Raw genomic sequence first — 20,043 nt, 5'->3', positions numbered from 1 at the left:
AATTGATACAACCATGTGGTAAAAATGTTTACATTCACAACAGCTGATACAAGTTTGAGAAACTATTAATTACAAAATTGAAGTATATGGTGTTGGATTTCTCATTGCAAAATAATGATCATTTAAGTACCAGTGCCATTCTATAATGGAGGAGAAATACAAAATTACCATCTTCTTGGGGCTATGACACATGAAATTTTGAGCATAGTACAATGAACCACATTTCAGCTTCTGCTTTACAGCTCCTTCAGAAAGGCCTCTGATCACAATTTTTTCTTATGATAGTTTTAGTTACCTAATCATGCATAATTCTTAAAGAAAAATCCTGCTATGATTAAAAAAAGACAATGAATCTCAGCACCCATCAACTTTAAACAAGACATTTCAAATGGACCCTACATGTTTTTATTCTTGAAATAAAGGACTACTTACTTGATTGGCCATGTAGATTGTGAGAAGACCTCTCCTATAAACAGAAAAGATAAAACCAGTGAATGAATCAAATATTTTTTTCAGACTGAAGAAAAACAATCATTAAGAATATTTTATTAAAGAAGAGATGGAGGGTGAATCATTACCACCTTACAGAAAAATAAGTACAAACCCAAAAATAGCATCTTGATAGCACAGTATCCAAAGCAGTGAGGAATTACAGGAACCAAGTTATACATAGTAACTGGCTACTCCACATGAGTCCTGAAGCTGTCACAAGGGGCAAGGCACCTTGAATTACACACAGCACTTACCACAAAATAAGCTTACACATGAGCCACTAACAGAAGCATGCACACAATGACCTAAGCCTAAGTGAAACTGTAAATTTACAGCAAAATGCTTGTGTGCTAACTTCTGTTTTGTGATCAGCGCTATGTAAGTCGAGGCACCTTAGCCCTTCTGCCTACAGTATCAGGAAAAGTTTTCTACTGAGACTGATGATGCACTAATCTTGGCTCAAGCCAGTTGAAAGTCACAGTGCCAACAGTGCCCTGGAACAGTGGCCACTGTCTTCTCTTCTAACCTTTATCTACTTTTTTTCCACTTCTATTTTTTGATCTCAGCCCGTAACTCACACCGCTCTTCAGGAAAAGTATAATCTTGAGCTCATGCTCTCACGTTTTTGTTTGTCCTACTGCAGCACAAGACCAAAACTCAACTCAACTACGCAGATGTGAGCTGCTCCAGCAACTGACTGCACTTTAGGGTCCAGATGAAATAAAAATTATTTTCTGTACATCAGTCACAAGCCACCATCGCCCATAAGAAAGTGGAAGACACTACCACTGCAGGTTTGCTTTTCCCTCAATTATTCCTCCTCTTCTGCAAAGATTTTGTTAGAGTCTGTGGCCAAATATTGGAACAATCAGTTTCAGTATTTCTTACTGGACTGGTGTTCTTAATTTCTTAAGTTTACCTACCATCAGCCTTGTAGTATTTGGGATTTTTCCTATTGTACCCACTGGTCTTACATACAAAACCTGATCATTTTTGTGAAGGCACCACATGTTCAACCATTAAAGTTTCTCAACGGGGATGTGAGTTTATAACCTGAATCCATTTTTGTATTCACATCATTTAGGATTTTTATTATACAGCTATTACAGAAGGTAATATATAACAGAAGGTCTAACCCAGGCTTGTATGTTCCATTTTGTCATGACATTTTAAGTTTCCAAGCATTCATAGAATGTTAAGAGAGCCGTGTGTTAACAGAACATATCTTCCCATCAGTTCAGTTGAAGAGGCAAATAAAACAAAAGCACAGACAACAGGAAATAAAGAAATCCCTATCACACAGCTCCCAAGCTTGATTCACCCAAAAAGTTTATTCAGTATTTTCTAACTCCCATGTTTACATGTCCATAACATTGTCAAGTTACACATCCGGATGAAGATTTTTCACAGCAGCCATCTAAGCTACAGGGACACATTCCACTTAGAAGTTTTACTGCTTCCACATCAGAACCGAATTTGTGGAAAGCAATAACACAGCATCCTGACTTCCATAAGTTGCTCTCTACTCACAAAGAAGATTCAAATTTGGCTTAAGTTCAAAACTTTAATTAGTTTTGAACTACTTTGTTCAAAATCAGTTTGTTTCGTGGTTGGTGTTTTTTTAAAAAAGCAGAATTACAAATCTACTCTCTGTATACCCTCTCTACCCATTACCACCCTGTGCCAGATACTAGAAACAAGACTCTAGCATGGAAATCTAAGGAAAAAAAAAAAGCCTGAATCTAAAGATTTGGCAAGGATGAGGCACACAAGAAACAACAAGACAAAAGACAGGGAATAGGGTCCGTGAGTATTTAAGCAAAATAGCCCCTACAACTTGCAATAAAGCATCAAAATATTCTATGACATATCTGAACAGAAAGGGGTAAAAATTCACCTGATGCAATAGATAAATTCAACTCTCCGGCTGGTCTGCAAACATTCACCTGGTCCTTCAGCTGGCTAGTTCAAGTGATAAAACAATACTGGTGACCCAACCCTCCTAAATAGCAAACTGCCAGCTGATATAGTTCTGTGTACTGTAAATCTTATTTTAATTTGTTCTCAAGAAAAAATACTGGATATTTCTCATTTCTTAGATTATTTTTTTACCCCTGTAATAGCATTAAAAATTTATGATAAACATCCAAATAGCTTTTTGGAAACACAGACATAAACGTACCCATGAGGGCTAACCTGGTAACTCAATCCACTTTGAGTATTCTGGAAAATGTCAGAACACCAATAACATCCTGGAGTAACACACCTGTGAGAAGCCTCAACCAGCAACTGAGTGACAGACACAGCTTTCAGAGTATACACTGTGTATTCATAATTATAGTACATACAGTGTGTACAAAGCAGGATGATCGTTGTATGTGCTCGTAATTTATTTAGTGGATTCTCCCCTGCAGTCTGTCATGCAGGCAGGGTTCTTTAGCCTCCTCCTCAAATTTGTTAGTGTTTTAAAACACTAACAAACTAAGAACTAAATGAGTTTTAGTTTCTGTTGTAATCTCTTTGGGGATAAAATGCAACTCACCAACCACAAAGACAAAGAAAGGAAAAGGGACTAGAGAAGAGGAAGGAAATCAGAAGCTGCAGTGCAGCTGCAGCAAGACCAGTGTGAGAAGTAGGTGGTTGGGACGAGGCAGAATGTGCAGACAAAAAATTTGTGCGAGGAAGTAACTTCCAGAACTGAAAATGCAGCAAGTTGTTAGATGACGTCATCTCCAATTGCCTGCAACAAGCCCGTCTGTGAGGCCCTGGCAAACTCCAAGCAGAAAGAGTTTTCTTACTCCAAATTAATTCTGTGACTGTTTTTAAAATAAATAGCCCCATGTTTCCAGGGAAAAGGGAAAAAAAAGGGGGGGAGGGGGAAGGGGCATTCTTCCTGGCCCTGTGCAAATGTGATCCAACAAGCCTAACCCAAACCTGAACTCTGCTGTGAAAAAGCAGTTGGAAGTCCAGAAAATCTTGCACTATTTTTTAGCAATGACAGCTGACAGAAAACAGGACAGAAAGATGGAGGTAGGCCAAGTAAAAGGGTCACTGGTACAAACCAAGGACTGTATTAAAACTGCAGCTGGTAAATAAGAGGAGAACATAATTGGGAAATGGTATTAGGAGAGCAGGAAATGATTAAACAATAAAAATAATTAGTCAGCCATGTCTAACTACATGCTTTGGGGAGGTTTAAAGAGACTAATAAACAGCTTACATTTCACTCCTAAAGTGCATGAACCACTGCTGAATGCTAGTCTTGGCAACACCAACATCAACAGGTGGCTACAGCAGTGACGGTCTGGCAAGGTCACTGCGGGAAAGCCCAAGCACACACACACAAATCCTTACTGCCTGCTCCTCCTCCATGGTTTCTGTCTTAGGCCATTTTCTCCAAAGCCTTCTTTCATAAATATCTTCATTGTGGCTTCTCACTGCCTCCCAGTCACCCCTTCAATTGACAGTATTGCCCATACCCAGCTCCATTTCTAATGACATCTGTGATCTTTAACTCAGGAAGGAAAAACACATGAGCTAGGGGTAACCCTAAATTCATGAGCAGCAGACCAAGGTCCACCCTACCAGTTGCTTGTGTTAAATTAAAGAGCCAAAAAAAAACTTGGCTGAAAAAGTCTTAACAAGACAGGTCTCCTTCACCTGATAAAGGAGGCTTGCATGAAAGTAATCATGTTTTAATTGCCCTTTAATTCAAGTCTCAATGAGAAGTAGTATTTAGTATACTTTTCACCTTGTTTCTCCTTCTTCTTCCTAATTCACACTTTTAAATGAACTTTCTGACAAGCTTGTTAGAGAAGTGAGTAGGCAAAGTCCCAGAGTTTAGTTATCCAGCACAGGTCACATTTATCTACAGTTGAATAATCCCAATCTTGCAGATTCCATGTTTAATGTTTAAATTACAACAGACCATAGTCTTCTAGAAGATAATTCTCTTGTTCATTTATACTTTCCTCAAAGAAAAGTTTAACTCAGTAAAATTTGCTTTTTGGACAACTTGGTAACATTCAGACCAAATTATAACAGCAATAGCTCTTAAACTATGGCCTATAAACCTCAACAGAGAACCACATATCTTTGTTATTGCACTGCCCAGAGGAAAGAGTCGAAAATAACTGCTAAAAACCCCAGAAAGCTACAGGATAAAAATAACAAGGAAACCTAGCAGTGTACTGAGCTGTATTACCAGAAGTTTAGGTAGGAGGTCAAGAGAAATGATTAATCCCATTTACTTGGCACTCACAACACCACAGAGCCCCGTGCCCAGTTCTGGTCCCCAATATAGGCAGGCATTGACCAGCTGGCACAGAGGACCAGCAGCACGGCTGGGCAGACTTTGACCTGACCCAAGGAAACAGCATTTTCTCCAGCAGACAGGAGAACAATGGAACAGGGACTCAAGAGGGGCCACTGAACCTCTGTCCTCAGAGGTTTGCAAGGCTGACCACACAAATCCCCAGGCAAGCTGGATTGAATTCAGTGCCAGCCCTGCTCCAAGCAGGAAGCTGCATTAGCTGAATTCCCAAGACTTACCTGAACAATTCTATTATTCTACAGAAAAAAAGGTGGAAAGCAACTTCAAGATATCATAAATAATTTTTTTTCACAGATTATAAAATCAGAAGAGATTACAGTGATAAACAATCTGTCTCCCTAACAAATACAAAACATGAACTCTCCTTTAATGAATTAGCCATTTACTTAAAGAGATCAAATTTGTCCTTTAAGTATTTCCAATCACCACAATCACTGATATGTTATTTAAGGTTACTTATCTGTGCAATTTGCACCCTAAGACAAGATATAGTCTGGTCTCTGAAAACAGTTACATCTTTACCTCCCCTTTAACACTACCCCCCTCCAACCAAGTCACCTCCATACCATTTCTTGAACAAGAACTGAACTCCTTCAGTTTTTCCACTATGTTCCCTAAGTTTTTAATCATACTTATAGCTCTTTACTGAAACTGTCCCAGTTTTTCATCTTCAGGACTTCAAATGAAAATATAGGAAATACAAAACAGATTAAAGTTCTCATATCCTTTGTTTAACTAAAAGTATTTTAAAGTCAAAGGTATCACTAAGTGGGGCTCTCAGACTTTGAATTCATTTGCCTGTGAGCAAGGTATTCATATCTTCTTGTAAGTGCTATAAACTCTGGAAAACTTATTTGATTGAGGCCAAAGTGCAATTTCCCTTACACGTGAGTAAAAAATCTTGTTTGTGCCAATAGGAGCAGCAACTGTCCAAATCTGCATGCCAACATATTGTTTGTGGAACAGTTTGCTGAAGAATGTTTCTTTGCTTGGCTTGATGTGCTAAAAAATTCAAAAAATAACTCTACTTTCACAAGCAGCATAAGCTTTTGCTTCATATAATAGTAAATCATACAAAATACCAATCTTTAAATACAACCAAGATTGTTTTTTCCTACAAAACTCATTGCCAGCTCTCTCTCATTTATGGTTTTCCTTCAATGTATTTATGGTTTCCCTTAAATACAGAGTTGTTGCTAAGCTAAAAAAAATAAAAAACAAAACAGCACCATCAGCACACAAAAAAAACTCCCAACCAACCTTGCCTGAAGGCAGGATGAATACTTAGAACGTACTTATGCTCACAGAAATTTTACCATAAATTAATTATTGCAACCACAGCAGCCCTCAAAGAAAATTTCCAGCAGAAAGCAACACCTCTTTCTCTAAACAGCCACAGAAGAGAGGTAGGACCTGCCATTTTTAAGTTGTATCCTTCTCAATAGTCATTCCTTCTTCTGAATATTTATTTCTTTCATACATTTGACCTTGCCCTGCCCATCTTTTGTGTCTAATAGCAGCCCTCCAGTCCCTAGAATTCCCTCATCAAAACCTTTTTTTGGTGATACGAAGTTTAAAGAATTGTTTTCTCTATTGCCTCGTTTCAGTTAAACCACAAACCTTTCTGAGCAGACATCCTGAAATCTAAACGTTCTCTGCAATTAATTAAACTTATTCGAACTACTATAATTGCTCTTTTTTTACCAGTATTGCATTTTTTATGATCACTTTGTCTTGCTCAAAACTAAAGGGGAAATAAGTTAACAAGCCAGAAATAACAGGAAATAACTACAGCAAGATGAATGCCACCGTGTACAGAATTAACATAAATGGACTGAACAGGCACCTCCTCCAGTGAGAACAGCCCTAGGTGTGAGCTGTGAGAGGGAGCCCCTAAATTCACACCCCAGGGCGAAGGACACACCAGGGCAGGTACACCCAGGCCCCATTCCCTGTGACAGCTCCTGGAACCCAGCAGTCAGCAGCATAGGGCGATAGGAGCCCAAAGATGGGTACAGCAGCATGTTAAAAATCTTTATGCATGCAATTAAGAGAACAGGTTCTCTGATTAAGCATCTAATTGATGGGTTATGTTTCTCCACATATGCAATAAATTTAAACAGCTGGAGGGGAAAACAACCACAAAAGAAAAATATCTAACTCACTGCTAAGACAAGAGCAGTTTTAGCTTTGCTATAAAGCTTTCTAACTTCATCACCAGTCCAAAACTTCAGATTCCTGCTATTTGCTTTTCCAAAAACTCTTAGTGTGGTCAAACCAACAAGACTTGACCCAAGAACAAACAAGTACTAGAAACTCACCTTTCCTTGTGACCTGTACAACAAAATCTGAACTACACATGACTTTTATAACCTTTTTTTTTCATAGATTCATTATATTAGTTTCCTACAAAATCAAGTTTGAATTTTATATGAATGCCACTGTTCATTGAATCTGCTGCATATTCTGACACTATCACTGTATTTTAACTGATATTCTTTTTTTTGATTCTTTACAAGTCTAAGGAATCACAAATAAAACTACTTTTATAGGAATCACTGGATTCAAAGGCAAATAGGGAGTGGAACGTTAAAAAAGGTAAAGAGCACAAAACTTATCCTGTAATGACTTGTTACAGCAAAACAGTGATTTTTACTAATAAATATGTTCATATATATGTATATATCATATATACACATGTATATAATAATTATATATATATTTATTTTAGTAAATAGAAAACTTTCGGAACATTTGTCCTTTTTAAATTTAAAAGAAAAAGAAAGATTCAAGAAGAGTTAATTCTGGCTTTAATTTCTGAACATGAACTAAGAAGCTAACATAATAGTTTGTAATGGCTCCCCAGACAGGATTCATAGTCTGCAAAAACAGGAAGAATTCCTCCTGTCAGCTCCAACCCCTCCCCACCACTGTAAAACACACCACTTTATAACCTGCAGAATTAAATCAAACACACAAATCACAGGTTTCCTCTGAAATGAAAGAGGTTAAAATGAAGAGGTAAGAGGTAGGGTTTTTTCTGCTTTACAGCAGCTTGACACCACAAGCAAACCAAGTATAGATGTGGAGTTGTGATTGCATCCCTGTAAAAACACAAGCACTACAGATTATGTTTAGGGTATCGTTAATCTCTCACACCCACCAATTTCCTACTGACGGCTGGAGGTCAGAGCAAAGTCCTGGTGCAAAAGTTCACTTAAAATCAGCAGGAACAGACAAGCTTTCAAAATAATGCAGAAAATTATGAAAACAGACCTAAGCAGTAAGTTTTCCAAAAAAGAACATGGTAACTTTTTAGCTTAGTAAAGACCAATACCAAGTCTTTAGCACAAAAATAATGTTCAGAACTTCATATCAAAAATATACAGTTTAAGGACTCATGACCCACTGCCTCTTTAAACGAATTTCCTATTTCAATATTTTGGGTTGTTTAAAGTCGGAAATGGACACTTTGCAGGCTGGAGAAACTGAAATTGCTCAAAACTGCAAATCAGTAATTCTTGCTTGGAGCACGTTACATGTTAAGAAAAATGGTTTTATGCAAATATTCAGAATTTGTTGTTCTTAAAAGGAAATAAAATAAACTCAACATGTTCTGTGATTTGAACACACGCCAAAGAAAGGGTATGAGAAAACTGGAAAGGGAGAGAAGCCAAAAATAAAATATATCTACAGTAATATTTTCCAGTTAAATTAGTACCAATAATTCTTACAGAGTTTTCAGCTAGTGCAACGCAAGATAACATCTATAGTTCAATTTTTTTAAACTCCTTTATAGTCTATTTTATACCGATTTTCTTTCACCATTCCCTCCCTCTTCCTTCTCTCCCAGTTTCTCTATGGCATCTACAGAGCAAAAACAAATGCTGACCTACAGAGGGGAAAAAACCTCTTAATTAAAGTGTGATTTAACCTCACAAGATTCCGTGAAGAGATAAAAAGATTCCAAAAAGCTTATTAGTATTATAGAATGACTGACTGGGAGATAGCAGAAGAAAAACAAATTAATCAAACCTCAGGAAAAGAAATGAAGGATTTCCAGGGATTTTTTAAATTATTCACATTCTTGGTAAAGAAGGTCTATCTAGTGTTAAGTAAGGCCTCAAAAAACAACTTCTTTGGGCTGTTGATAGTAACACAGAACTGTTTTTAATCAGCTCAGTCAATCACAAAGAAAACACTCAGTTCTTTCTGGGCATGGGCTGCTTGGCCACTCTGTCTGGAAAGGCAGGAGCACAGGGCACAAAAGCAAATACTTTTGAGCAAGCATACTGTTTTGGAGACTCCCAGCAGCAGCAGGTCATTGTTTCAATGTATTCTGTTGGCAATCACTACCACTCCAAAGCAAAATAGGACACTATGGACAAAACTGTTAATAAAAACTAGGAAGAGCAGAACAGGGCATGGAAAAAATTCAGAGCTGAAAATATGTCCAGTATTCACGGGCCTTGGACATATACTCAGTGTATTTTAAGAGTGAGAAGGCAGGAAGGAGAGAAAATTTGTCATATAAGGTTACTCCTTCAGCTGACAGCTTGGGGCTGTCCCAATCCCCATGGAAATTTATCCAGTATTTGACCTGTTCTCCTCAACCTCTACCCTCTAGGCTTCTCAAATTAAGAGCACTTCAACCACACCCTACCTCCACATCCCAAACCCATCTTACAGCAGCTCAGCAAGAAGCAGTTCCAGAGGCTTCCCAAGAAGCCCCTTGGAACAGCTGGCCTTCCCTCTCCAACTCATATTCTGCGCCCAGTTTGAGAAAGCCCATTCCACAACACAAGTTTTTTGATAAGCCACTCAAATCATCAGTTACTTCATCTATTTCAAAAGACTTCAGCAGCCGGATACTTTTTTTCTAGTCTGTCACACTAATAGCTATTGTAGCGTTTGCATGTTTAGAACTAATTTTCTCTTTAGACTCATAATGTTTTAATGTTACATTTGGGATTGAATTACAGTTTACAAAGCACCTGAAGCAATATGTAAAAAAAAGAAGAGCTCATTTGACAAATCAATCCAACTCAAACAGGGAACTACTGCAGCTTTTCACATGGTGTGACTAACTTCTAAATACCCTTGTATTCAGCAACAGCAGACTAGCACTTCCAAGGGAAGTAGTGTGTGGAGTTAGACTTGTCAACATACAGCGACATTTGCTTTTTTACCTCCCCTTTAGACCCTCTAATGACAGTCTATTAAGTCATATTAAAAACAGACTTTAAATCCAGTTAGGAACTATTCATTTAATCACTCAGAAGACAGATTAATGCTATTTAGAGTGTGCCTGCATCTATAATGGGGGTCCCACAAGGGGTCCCAAGGAACAGCAGTGACAGAAATCAATGTGAACCTTCTCTAGAAAGGGAGACAAACCATACTAAAAGTTTGACTGAATGTCATTTCAATACATCCCCATTGACTAAGAAGCCAGTTTCTGGCAGGACATCAGTACTGGATGATGAACTGTGCCAGATACTACAGACAGATGTTAATGAGATATTTCACCTACCAAAGACAGAAATAAGCTATTGCCAAGTCCAGTTTGAACCTATTATTTTCTGGCATTAAGCTCAAACATTCAAACTGCCAATGGTTGATATTAGAACACTTTTGCTAGTTCCTCAGTCCGTTGATCATGAGGAATGAGTAACAGACACTGAAGAGCTTAAAAGGAAAAACACATCACTGAAGCAGCAAGATGGAGCCCATACAAATTCCTTCACATAGACCAAATTATGCTGTACTACCAGGCAGCCCATACTGTTTCAGTCTTTCACCAAAGCTGGAGCAGTCTGGATTGTGATGACAAGTACTGGCCCAAATTCATGAGACCTGTTTCTTGCCTTAAAGCTATGGACACTGTTTCTGCTTCTTAGACAGACTGTCTTTAGGACAAGGTTTTAACAGCATACAGTTACTTTATCAAAAAAGATTCAATCTTAAGTGTAGGCCATCAGATTACAAGAAACACTGTGACACACAGTGTTTTATTTCCTTACCAGAGGAAATAAAAACATGCCATTTTCTGTCCCAGGACGTGGAGGGGAGAGGGCAGGAAGGGGAAGTAAGATGTATGACCTAAGTATACTGCTGTAATCTTTGCCACAGAAAAACTGTGCGTGATTAAATATAGCAAATCATTACCATTCTAAGTCTCTACCTTCACACTTTTCCTGCTGCAGGAGCTAGCAACGACCTTAGTTCCTTGGGAACAATGAGGCTCCAGGAAAGAGCCACTTCATTTACAGAGGGCTTCTAAGTGCGGCTCACATGGAAACAAATACTTCAACTGCTCTCATCTGTAGTGTCTAAAAACAATATCCTCCAAGCAGACCTGAGGAACACAGCACTGAAAAGTTCCCTCCAAGACTTCCAGCCATTGCACCAGAGGCATGCTAGGCATGGATGTTATCTTGCCAGATAAATGTCAGCACTCAAGCCAGCTCATCTAAGCAGCATCTGAAGTTTATTCTATACTAGCAGAGTATTTATTATTCCCCCTCTGGGAGCTGCATGTTACACACACGCATTCAGACACAGAAGATGTATTAAGTGTTTGCTTAAGCCAAGGAAGTCCAAATGACTGTGTCCTGGATGCTAGTGCTGAGCAGACAGGACAGAGTAATTAATCCAGCGTTTGTGCCACTTGAATCCAAGTCAGACTTGCAGAATAGTCCAGTGGTCAGCAGCAGTCTGAATTTTAACATTTTATCTGTCAGCATTTCAACAGGACTGTAAGTTTTACAAGGGATTTTAGTGGGTTTTTTATGCTTAATGATGAAAAACAGAATACAAAATTATACTACTATGCAGATGACTAAATCATTTTTACTTGTTTTCAGCCTACAAAGTGAACGTTTCAGAAACAGATTTGCCAAAAGTGGTCCTTGAAATAATTTTTAAAAATTAAACTTTAACTATAATCAAGTCTCAATTATTCATGGAGCCATGCAGGAAGAGAGGAAGGTATCTGCACAGTCACCTGGGATCTATCAGAGCTTGCTGCTTGACCTTAGCACTGCCCTTTGCTCACCCAGGCTGGCTCCACGTGCACTGATAGAGTAAGGCCAGAGTTTAATGGGTGCTGCCCGAGATGCCTTTACATTCATGAAGCAGCCACATGGCTGGTGCTGTGCCTAAGCTGGTAAATCCCTCTGAAACTCAGAAATCTGGAGACCACTGAGCAATTGCAACCAAATAGTTCTGCAAGATCCATCTCAGCCCTGACCCTAACAACACAGAGAGAAAATAAACCAAGTCTCTATAGACTCAACCAGATGCTGCAACTCATTCTGCAGCATCTCCAGAATCACAGGCATATATTTCACACAGGATCTCCCAATATTCTTATTTTGTCTGCCTGTGTTATCCCAGAAAAGGGACTGTCAACTATAAAGCTGTAGCTCCTCTCCTGCTCTTCATCTTGTGCAAGACTTCAATTGCCACACGAGAAAGCTTAACCAAATTTTTCCAGCACTCAAATGCTGCAGCCTGAATCTTCAACTTGGTTGCTGAATACTTATGCAGACACAGTAGAGTTTTTCAGAATCCTGATTAGTTTATAACCTGGACTGACTGACTACAGATGTGTGTAACTGTAGTCACTGATTCCCCATAAACCTTCTTACTCTGTACACAAGTACAAAATTGTCCTTGCCAAACTTTTGCCATCTCTAGCGGATGAAATCTAGTTTAAGACAGTTTTCTAGACTGTAACTCAGACACAGAATGGTGAATCACACAACTGATTGGAAAGAAATGACTGGTATGAAATAGAAACACACATTTCAGACAGTTAGGAAAGCCCAAGTGTTGACTGTAACCACTTCCTTTATCCAGAAGTATAAGGATTATACCTGCATCTTATGTGCATACACAGAATTACAAGGAGTAAAGGGCAGGAATGAAGGACAGACTTACTAGAGGAGTAATTAAGAACACCATATGAGAGAAGATCTTTCTCCCATAATAAACCAAGTGCCAGTCACACAGCATCTTTCTATAACCCACAGAGGACATCCTTCTCCGTCACACAGGACAGCTTCACAATATGGCTATGATTTGAATGACAGTCTTCCCTTCATCTACTACATGGATGACCTGGTCACAGAAGGACATCAAATAAGTTAAACAGGACTTTCTCTTTGTGAACCCATGTTAACTGTGCCTGGTGATCATGTTGTTTCTTTAAACGCCTTTCAATATTACCCAAAGTAATCTTTAGAATGTTTCCAGGAACTGAGGTTAGACCAACAGGTCTGCAGCAACACACAACAGCTCCTTCAGAACTCCGGTGTGAATCCCACCAGGCCCCATGAACATCCAGCTGATACAGCTGGTTCCTTACAATTTCAGTGTCTGCAAATGGATTGTACTGACCATGTGGTCCTCCAAATCAAAGAATTGAGCAGTCCAAGGCCTATCAGTGCTATTAAAGATGGAAGCAAAAACAGCCTCTGCTCTTTCTACATCTGTATTAGTCAGGTGACCACCTTCAACAAGTATCAATGTGTTTTCTTTAGACTTCCCCTTGCTATTAATCTACTTTAAAAAGCCCTCCCCTGTTGTCAGATACAGCACTGACCAGTTTCAACTCTAATTGAGTTTTTGGCCATTCAAATCTTCTGCATATGCAAACCACAGCTCTGCACTCTTCCTGTGATGCCTGACCTCACTTCCAGAGATCACACAGTTTCTTTTTCCTCTTGAGCTCCACAAGGAGTTTGCTGTTCAGCCAAACTGGTCTTCTGGCCTACTTGCTTGACTTAGAACACACTGGAATGACCTGCTCTTGTGCTTAGAAAAGACAGTTCTTAAAAACTGACTTTATTAATATTGAATTAACTGAACAGTTTAAAAAAACTCCAGAAACTGTTTCTAGGATTAACACATGATGCAATACTAGCAAGACAAACAGAAAACTCTCTGAATATATCAACAAAGTTATGACTGCCAGGGATATATCTTAGAGAGAGCATCAATCCTTCTAGCATAAAATACCAGCTTATCGCAGTTTTTTCCATGAAAAATACTCCCAAGAGCTGCCTATCCTGAGCTACCTGTCATTCACAATGTTGCCACCATCACAGCATCTTCTAGATTGACTTCTGCACTCCCAACCTTGAATGATCAGTTTTCCCTTCTGATAACTGCTAAAGCAATCTGTTTTTGTGGAAGGTGTCCCTGCCCATGGCAGGGGTGTTGGAACTAGATGAGCTTTTAGGTCCCTTCCAACCCAAAACATTTTATGAGATGGTTCTGTAACTACAGCACAGTAGCAGCCCTCAAAGCATGCAGCAAAACATGTTCAAGTGTTTATGCACTGTTACTATAAAAACGTAAATCCTCAAACACTGGCTCTCACCAAGGCAGTTGCTGAAGTACAATGGAATTTAACATATTTTGATTTAGAAACAAAAAGCTTTCCCAGTAACTTCTACAGCCTGGCTCTGTATTTCACAGCAATAATCAGTCTAGAGGAGTACAATTCCAAAATAATTTGTTCCCCAGCTAGCTCTCCGTACCAGATTACACCACAAAATACTCATGTCAGTGATCCAAATTTGAGAGTTTTTTCACTACAATGCAAAGAATACGCAAAAAATCATCCCACAGTATAGCTTGCTTTCTCAATTTCTTAACTGTAGCAAGTACGACTAAAGCTTGCAAAAACACTTGCTGTGTTAAAAGAGTTTGTTCACTTGTTTTGATTACTCACCCCACCATACTGGCAATTTATCTGTTTCCCTAAAATATAATGTCAAACTGAATAACCATAAGACATTTTTGAGAAAGGAAATTGTCACCTCGAGTCTAAATATACCACACTACTATAAAGAAATATATACCAACAAATTTGTATTTGAATGAACAAACTTACAAAATTGATGCATTTCTTTACAGTGTATACTTTTTACCACTATTGTGCTGCCATATTCCTCCTTTATAACGTGTTTAGACTAATGGTATTTATGGCAAGCAAATAATCCTAACAGCCCTGAATGTTTAATCAGAACAAACATACAGTCTAAAAATTCCACATTGTTTTTACACAAATGTTTCTGTCACTTTTCCAAGCAATGCATAGTAATACTTTTGTTTCCAAGAACATAAAATATATGTGCATATATATTTATGTCCTCTGTAACATCCACTGTTGCACTGTTTCACTTTTTAAATGCATGTGCTTTAAATATTTTTCTAAGAGTCCAGTACATTGAATATTTTTTATGAAAAACACCCAAAGTTTTCAACTAGAAACATATTACAAATAGTTGCCCAGAGCAAGATTTTACAACCAAATTATAAAAGCCCTAAATCTCAAGTTTTATAATACCATCAGTGACAGAATCATAACTGTAGTGACGAGACAGGCGCCGCTATAATGTTAACAGCCAGTATGTAAACATTAATGCAGCCTAAGGGGCAGCCCCAAAAGTGTCCCTTCACAGCTGACACAGAAATTTTAGGTGGCTGTAGTTAAAACTTCTCTGGCTTAATTAGCTACAAAAGGCAGGGGTAAAAAAAAAAAAAAAACAGCCAGGCAGCAAGACAATTAATTTCATTAAAACTGGAATTGTGACCCCTCTTAAAGCTTTATAGTTCTTGAAATTCATTAATACATGGTTTCTTGAGCAAGAGTCCAATAAAATTAAGTTTGCCATTCAGCTACTAGCAAAACACAACTTAAGTGGTTTTGAAACACCAGCACAGTTACAAAACACTTGAGAGAAAACAATTTTTTCCTAGAAAGTAATCACAGAGGTCTTAAATACAGGCTCTCCACCAAGCTATGAGACTTCTTTGTCTTAGAAGTCAGGAAGGTACAGCTGATCTAATCACATTTCCAGTAACAGGCTGGCTTCAGCCAAGTCTCAGATCACATTTCAACAGCTTGATTCACAATAATTGTAACAAGTATATTCAGTTACTTCCTTGTTTCTAACAGTCTCAGTACTTCTAGAACAAGGCAGCGCCATGTCTTTCAGCCCAAGCTGCGTATCTCCTCCTTACTATACGTTCAATTCTTGGTGATAACATTTAACAGATGTTGAAAGAAACGACAGGAGACTGTAACTTGGAATTACAAACACAAGCCAAAAGACATAAGCAAAATATTCTTTTTTCAAAATTATAAATAAAATTGCTTCTTATCACCAGTTGGAAGCAACACCTGTAGGAGCCAACAAGGATTGTATGGTTAAACAACTCCATACAAAGGTTAATAAAAAGAATGCAATGGTTTCCTAAGGAAGTTCAATGAAATTAATGGAACTGAGTCATCTCTCTATTTTTGAGGAGACATTAGCACAGCTTTTAATGTCTAGCACTACAAAACTGAATTCAGTGACAAAACAATTGCACATTTTCCTTTAATAGAAGATGTAAAACAGGTGAAACTGCAAAGAACTTCATATTCTTTTAAGTATAATCGTGCAAGGGTACCTACTAGAAGCTTGCTTACTTATTGTCATATAGCCATAGCTATTATGACAATATATACATACAGTATGACTAAAATGTTGGCAATTAAAACAAATTAGAGCCAGTAAAGATGCTTCTTCCTAATTCTAAGAGGCAATCCACAAAGCTTGAGAGCACCAGAAAAAGGGAAAAATTCTGAGTTCCTCCCACTGGAGTAAGGAACAAAAGGCATAGAATACATGTTTGCAATCAGAACATTTATGGATACATATACAAAAAAGTTAAGAAGTGTTTTTATTCCTTGGCCCTTTCCACAAATCCTGATTAACTAGTTTTCATAGACAGGACAACCATATTTTATAGTCACCAAATAGAACACACATGGATATATTAATGTGCCATTAATATCTTTATAGACCTGTAAGAGCATAATATAGTGCAGATCATTTCATGAGTCTGTTTGAAGTTTCTATGCAATGTCATCTCCCCTCCTCATTGCCAGTGCTGTGCAAATCTGTAATTATATATTACACAGAAAGAAACTACAATCAAACTAATTCTGTAACACATTAGAAAACATGTTCCTCCTCAGGATTATAATGCACCTAGCCAAGCTATCCATCTCTTTTTCCCATTCTTCCATAAGAACTACACAGTACAAAGCTGGCACACGTGAACAGCAACACTTGGAAGAAAATCTGATTTATAAGCCTGCTGTTCCCAAGTTCAGGACTGACAGGGATGCTGTGCAAGCAAATGCCAGTGAGGTACTTAAAATAGGGTATCCACTTGGGAAGAGATTAAGTGATTAAGTTCAATGTTGCTGCCAGCTGCTAGTAGCAATTTGAAGGGCTAAAGATATGTTTATGAACTCAAATCAGGACTTTTTCCCACCTCACTGATTTTTCACTACAATTTGTTCTAAGCTGCTCAGCAGATAACTGAAAATGCCCCTGTGTCTCCATGTGAAACGTCAGTTTCCTAAGGGACTATGAATCTATTAAAATTTGATTTTGCCTGTAACAGAAACTAACAGGCAAACAGATGTGAAATCAGAAAGTCGTATTTCACTGTCAGTAGCAGCATTTTGCACATTATACATAGTTGCCATCTGAGAACATACCACACAACTTTGTATTTAAAAAAAACCCTTAACCTTCAAATACCTTCTGACATCCTTTAACAATTTTTTTCATTAAGAACAATGACCCCCCATTTCCATACACATTGTACTCCAATACCAACACTTCCTTCTTTCCTTTAACTGATCCAACATAATGTGAACTTTTAGGCAAAATATCTTAGGTCACACATCAGGTATTCTGACAGAAAGGGGAATAACCCTCCAGGAAATAAGTATTCCAGCATTATTCACTGCATACATGCTGCACCAATCTACTTTTGTCATGTCCACATACCTCTATTTCAAGTTCCATTTCTTTCAAATTTCAGATGCTAAACAGAATCCTGTTAACATGTCAGAGCTTTCACACATTGCCACTAAGAAGTCTAGAAAAACCCATTTAATATAAAATTTGTTTGCCTACTCTTTTTGTTACTCTTAACAAGTGTAGCTTTGCAACTTTCTCATAGTTGTTTTGCTGTTATAAAAAAAACATTGTAAGGCTTTGGACTCATAAACACTTTCAACTCTCCACTCACAAATACTCTGAAAGCTACAAGAAGTTCACAGATTGACAACCAGCCTGACTTCTTCCTCTTTAATGTTATCTAGAAATATTGGGAGTCTGGCACGGAAAAGCCTCACATTGTAACAAGTCTGTAGGAAAAGTTAAGCTGGTGTTATCACTGATCAAAGGGAGAAAATGCATTTGCTCTCACCCCAAAATGAAACTCTGATGCCAACAGCAGTGCTGGTGCCTAAGTAACTAGACAAAGTTCTACTAAAATGTATCCAACTTCTTATAAAGTAATTACAGTAAGATGAAAATCAGTCAGCTGGAGACGACATTAAAAAGATAATTAACTTATTTGGTAACTTGATTACAATTATTTTCTATAGTTACATTAAAGAAAGTGATTTAGAAGTGCTCCCACATTTCCAGAAGCTCTTACACATCCTAGATCTTCAAAAATGCATTCTTTTAAAAGGACAGAACTTTGACATACATAAAACTTGGCATGGGATTTGCTTACTCCACAGCTGAAGTTCAGGAATGGGACCTGACAGTGAGTCAACAACATAACAATATATATTTGCCATTACTTTTAAATGATGGCTTAAGGAAGTTTCAGATATTCACAGTAATCAAAAGTGCATTCACACCACCTCTAATACCTCCTTCATCATCTTTTTAAAAAGAGTAACCCCTTACCTTACCCTTCTGTCACTTTCTCTTCTTTAAATTAAACCTACTAACTAGATGACTAAAGCATCTCACTCCATAGTAAATTAAGGAAGTATTATAACTGCCACTGTTTATACAAGATACCAATGTAAGTTGAATTTCAAACAATAAAACCTTACGAGCCAGGATTTCACCTGCCATCTTCCTGTGGCCACATTACAAATGGCAGCCTTGGGCTATCCCTGGATTACTCAGAGATTTCTTTCCCTCGCTTCATGCTTTCATAATGAACTTACAGCTGAACTTCAGCACCTCTCCTTAAGTGAAAGGCTTTGCCTTCTGTACCATTATATTTCATCCAATTTGAATTATTTCAGCTCATCCACAGTTTTCTCCACAACATCCTATGACTCTTCTATCTTAACTAATGTCATGTTGTTAACTCAAGTCATCAGCACTCTCCCTCTCTGTGACTAATTGCAAACATTGCTCAAATAATATTTTAAAAAGCAAACAAGAATAAAACCATAGTTTCATTAGGAAGCCCTAAGCAACCCAGCTTTATCAGGCAATCCTGAGCAAACCAACTGTCCATTAAACAAGACAAACCACAAACATGAAACTCAATGTTTGTAAAGTGTTTTTTCACTGTAGCTTTCTAGATTTAAACTCAAGGTTGCAAAAGACACTATTTCAAATGAACTATTATTTCTTGCACTCTGAAATAAAACCACTGAATTGTCAAATGTCAATCATCAAATGACCAAAACAAGAAACATTACTATATTAAGCTGAAAATCCATAAACACAAACCCTACCTGCTTTTCCTTTCAATGAGAATAGCCATGTAAGAAGCAGGTAAAGCTGCACCAAAGCCAGGGGACCAGAAGTAGAATTTTCCAAGTATCTTCCTGAAAAAGTAATTTGTACACGTATTACATGCAAACAGAACATTAATGAACCACACCATATTTTATCTGTTTTATAAAATTACAAATGATTTATTAATTTTGCCTTCTCACATTAATCTGTACTAATAAACAGTAATCATTATATTTTTACAGTTGGATAATTCTCAAGAAGAGCTCCCAAAGTGCTTCACAAACATTAAACACCTGAAACACTTCAATAATGTATTCATTTCATTTAAATGGCTACTTTTCTTCCAGGAAAGCAGAGTTTTCAAGATATACTTTTGAAAAGATGCTGATACTAATTACAGAAAAATCTTCTAAAAGATCTTATAGCCACTCATCTCTTTGCTACTTGTCCAAATACATCTTCAGGAAGATCTGCCTTGTGGAATGCAATCAGGTAAGACAGAAATCAAATCAAATCATTATAATATATGCCACGCTCCAGACAACCCACTGATGCTAAAAACAGGAAAATACACATTTACAGTAAGCCAAGGAATCAGTCTGTACATTACAAGTGGAAGCAACAGTGAATTCCCAGTCC

The 20,043-nt window shown here is 37.8% G+C and overlaps 1 protein-coding gene across 2 annotated transcripts in view; it reads right to left on the bottom strand.

Annotated features, from left to right (window-relative positions):
• The window catches only part of TMEM135 (transmembrane protein 135), a 160,789-nt gene that overhangs the window by 125,387 nt on the left and 15,359 nt on the right, over positions 1-20,043 (bottom strand). For both annotated transcript variants that reach the window (XM_039562906.1, XM_039562912.1), the window contains exons 3-4: positions 19,401-19,493; positions 433-466 (exon numbers count right to left, since the gene is read on the bottom strand). In XM_039562906.1, coding sequence (XP_039418840.1) covers positions 433-466; positions 19,401-19,493 — 127 coding nt within the window. The remainder of the gene's footprint in view (positions 1-432; positions 467-19,400; positions 19,494-20,043) is intronic.

This window comes from Corvus cornix, chromosome 1 (assembly GCF_000738735.6).
Source record: "Corvus cornix cornix isolate S_Up_H32 chromosome 1, ASM73873v5, whole genome shotgun sequence".
Taxonomy (NCBI): Eukaryota; Metazoa; Chordata; class Aves; order Passeriformes; family Corvidae; genus Corvus; species Corvus cornix.
This window is presented reverse-complemented; position numbering and strand designations above follow the sequence as displayed.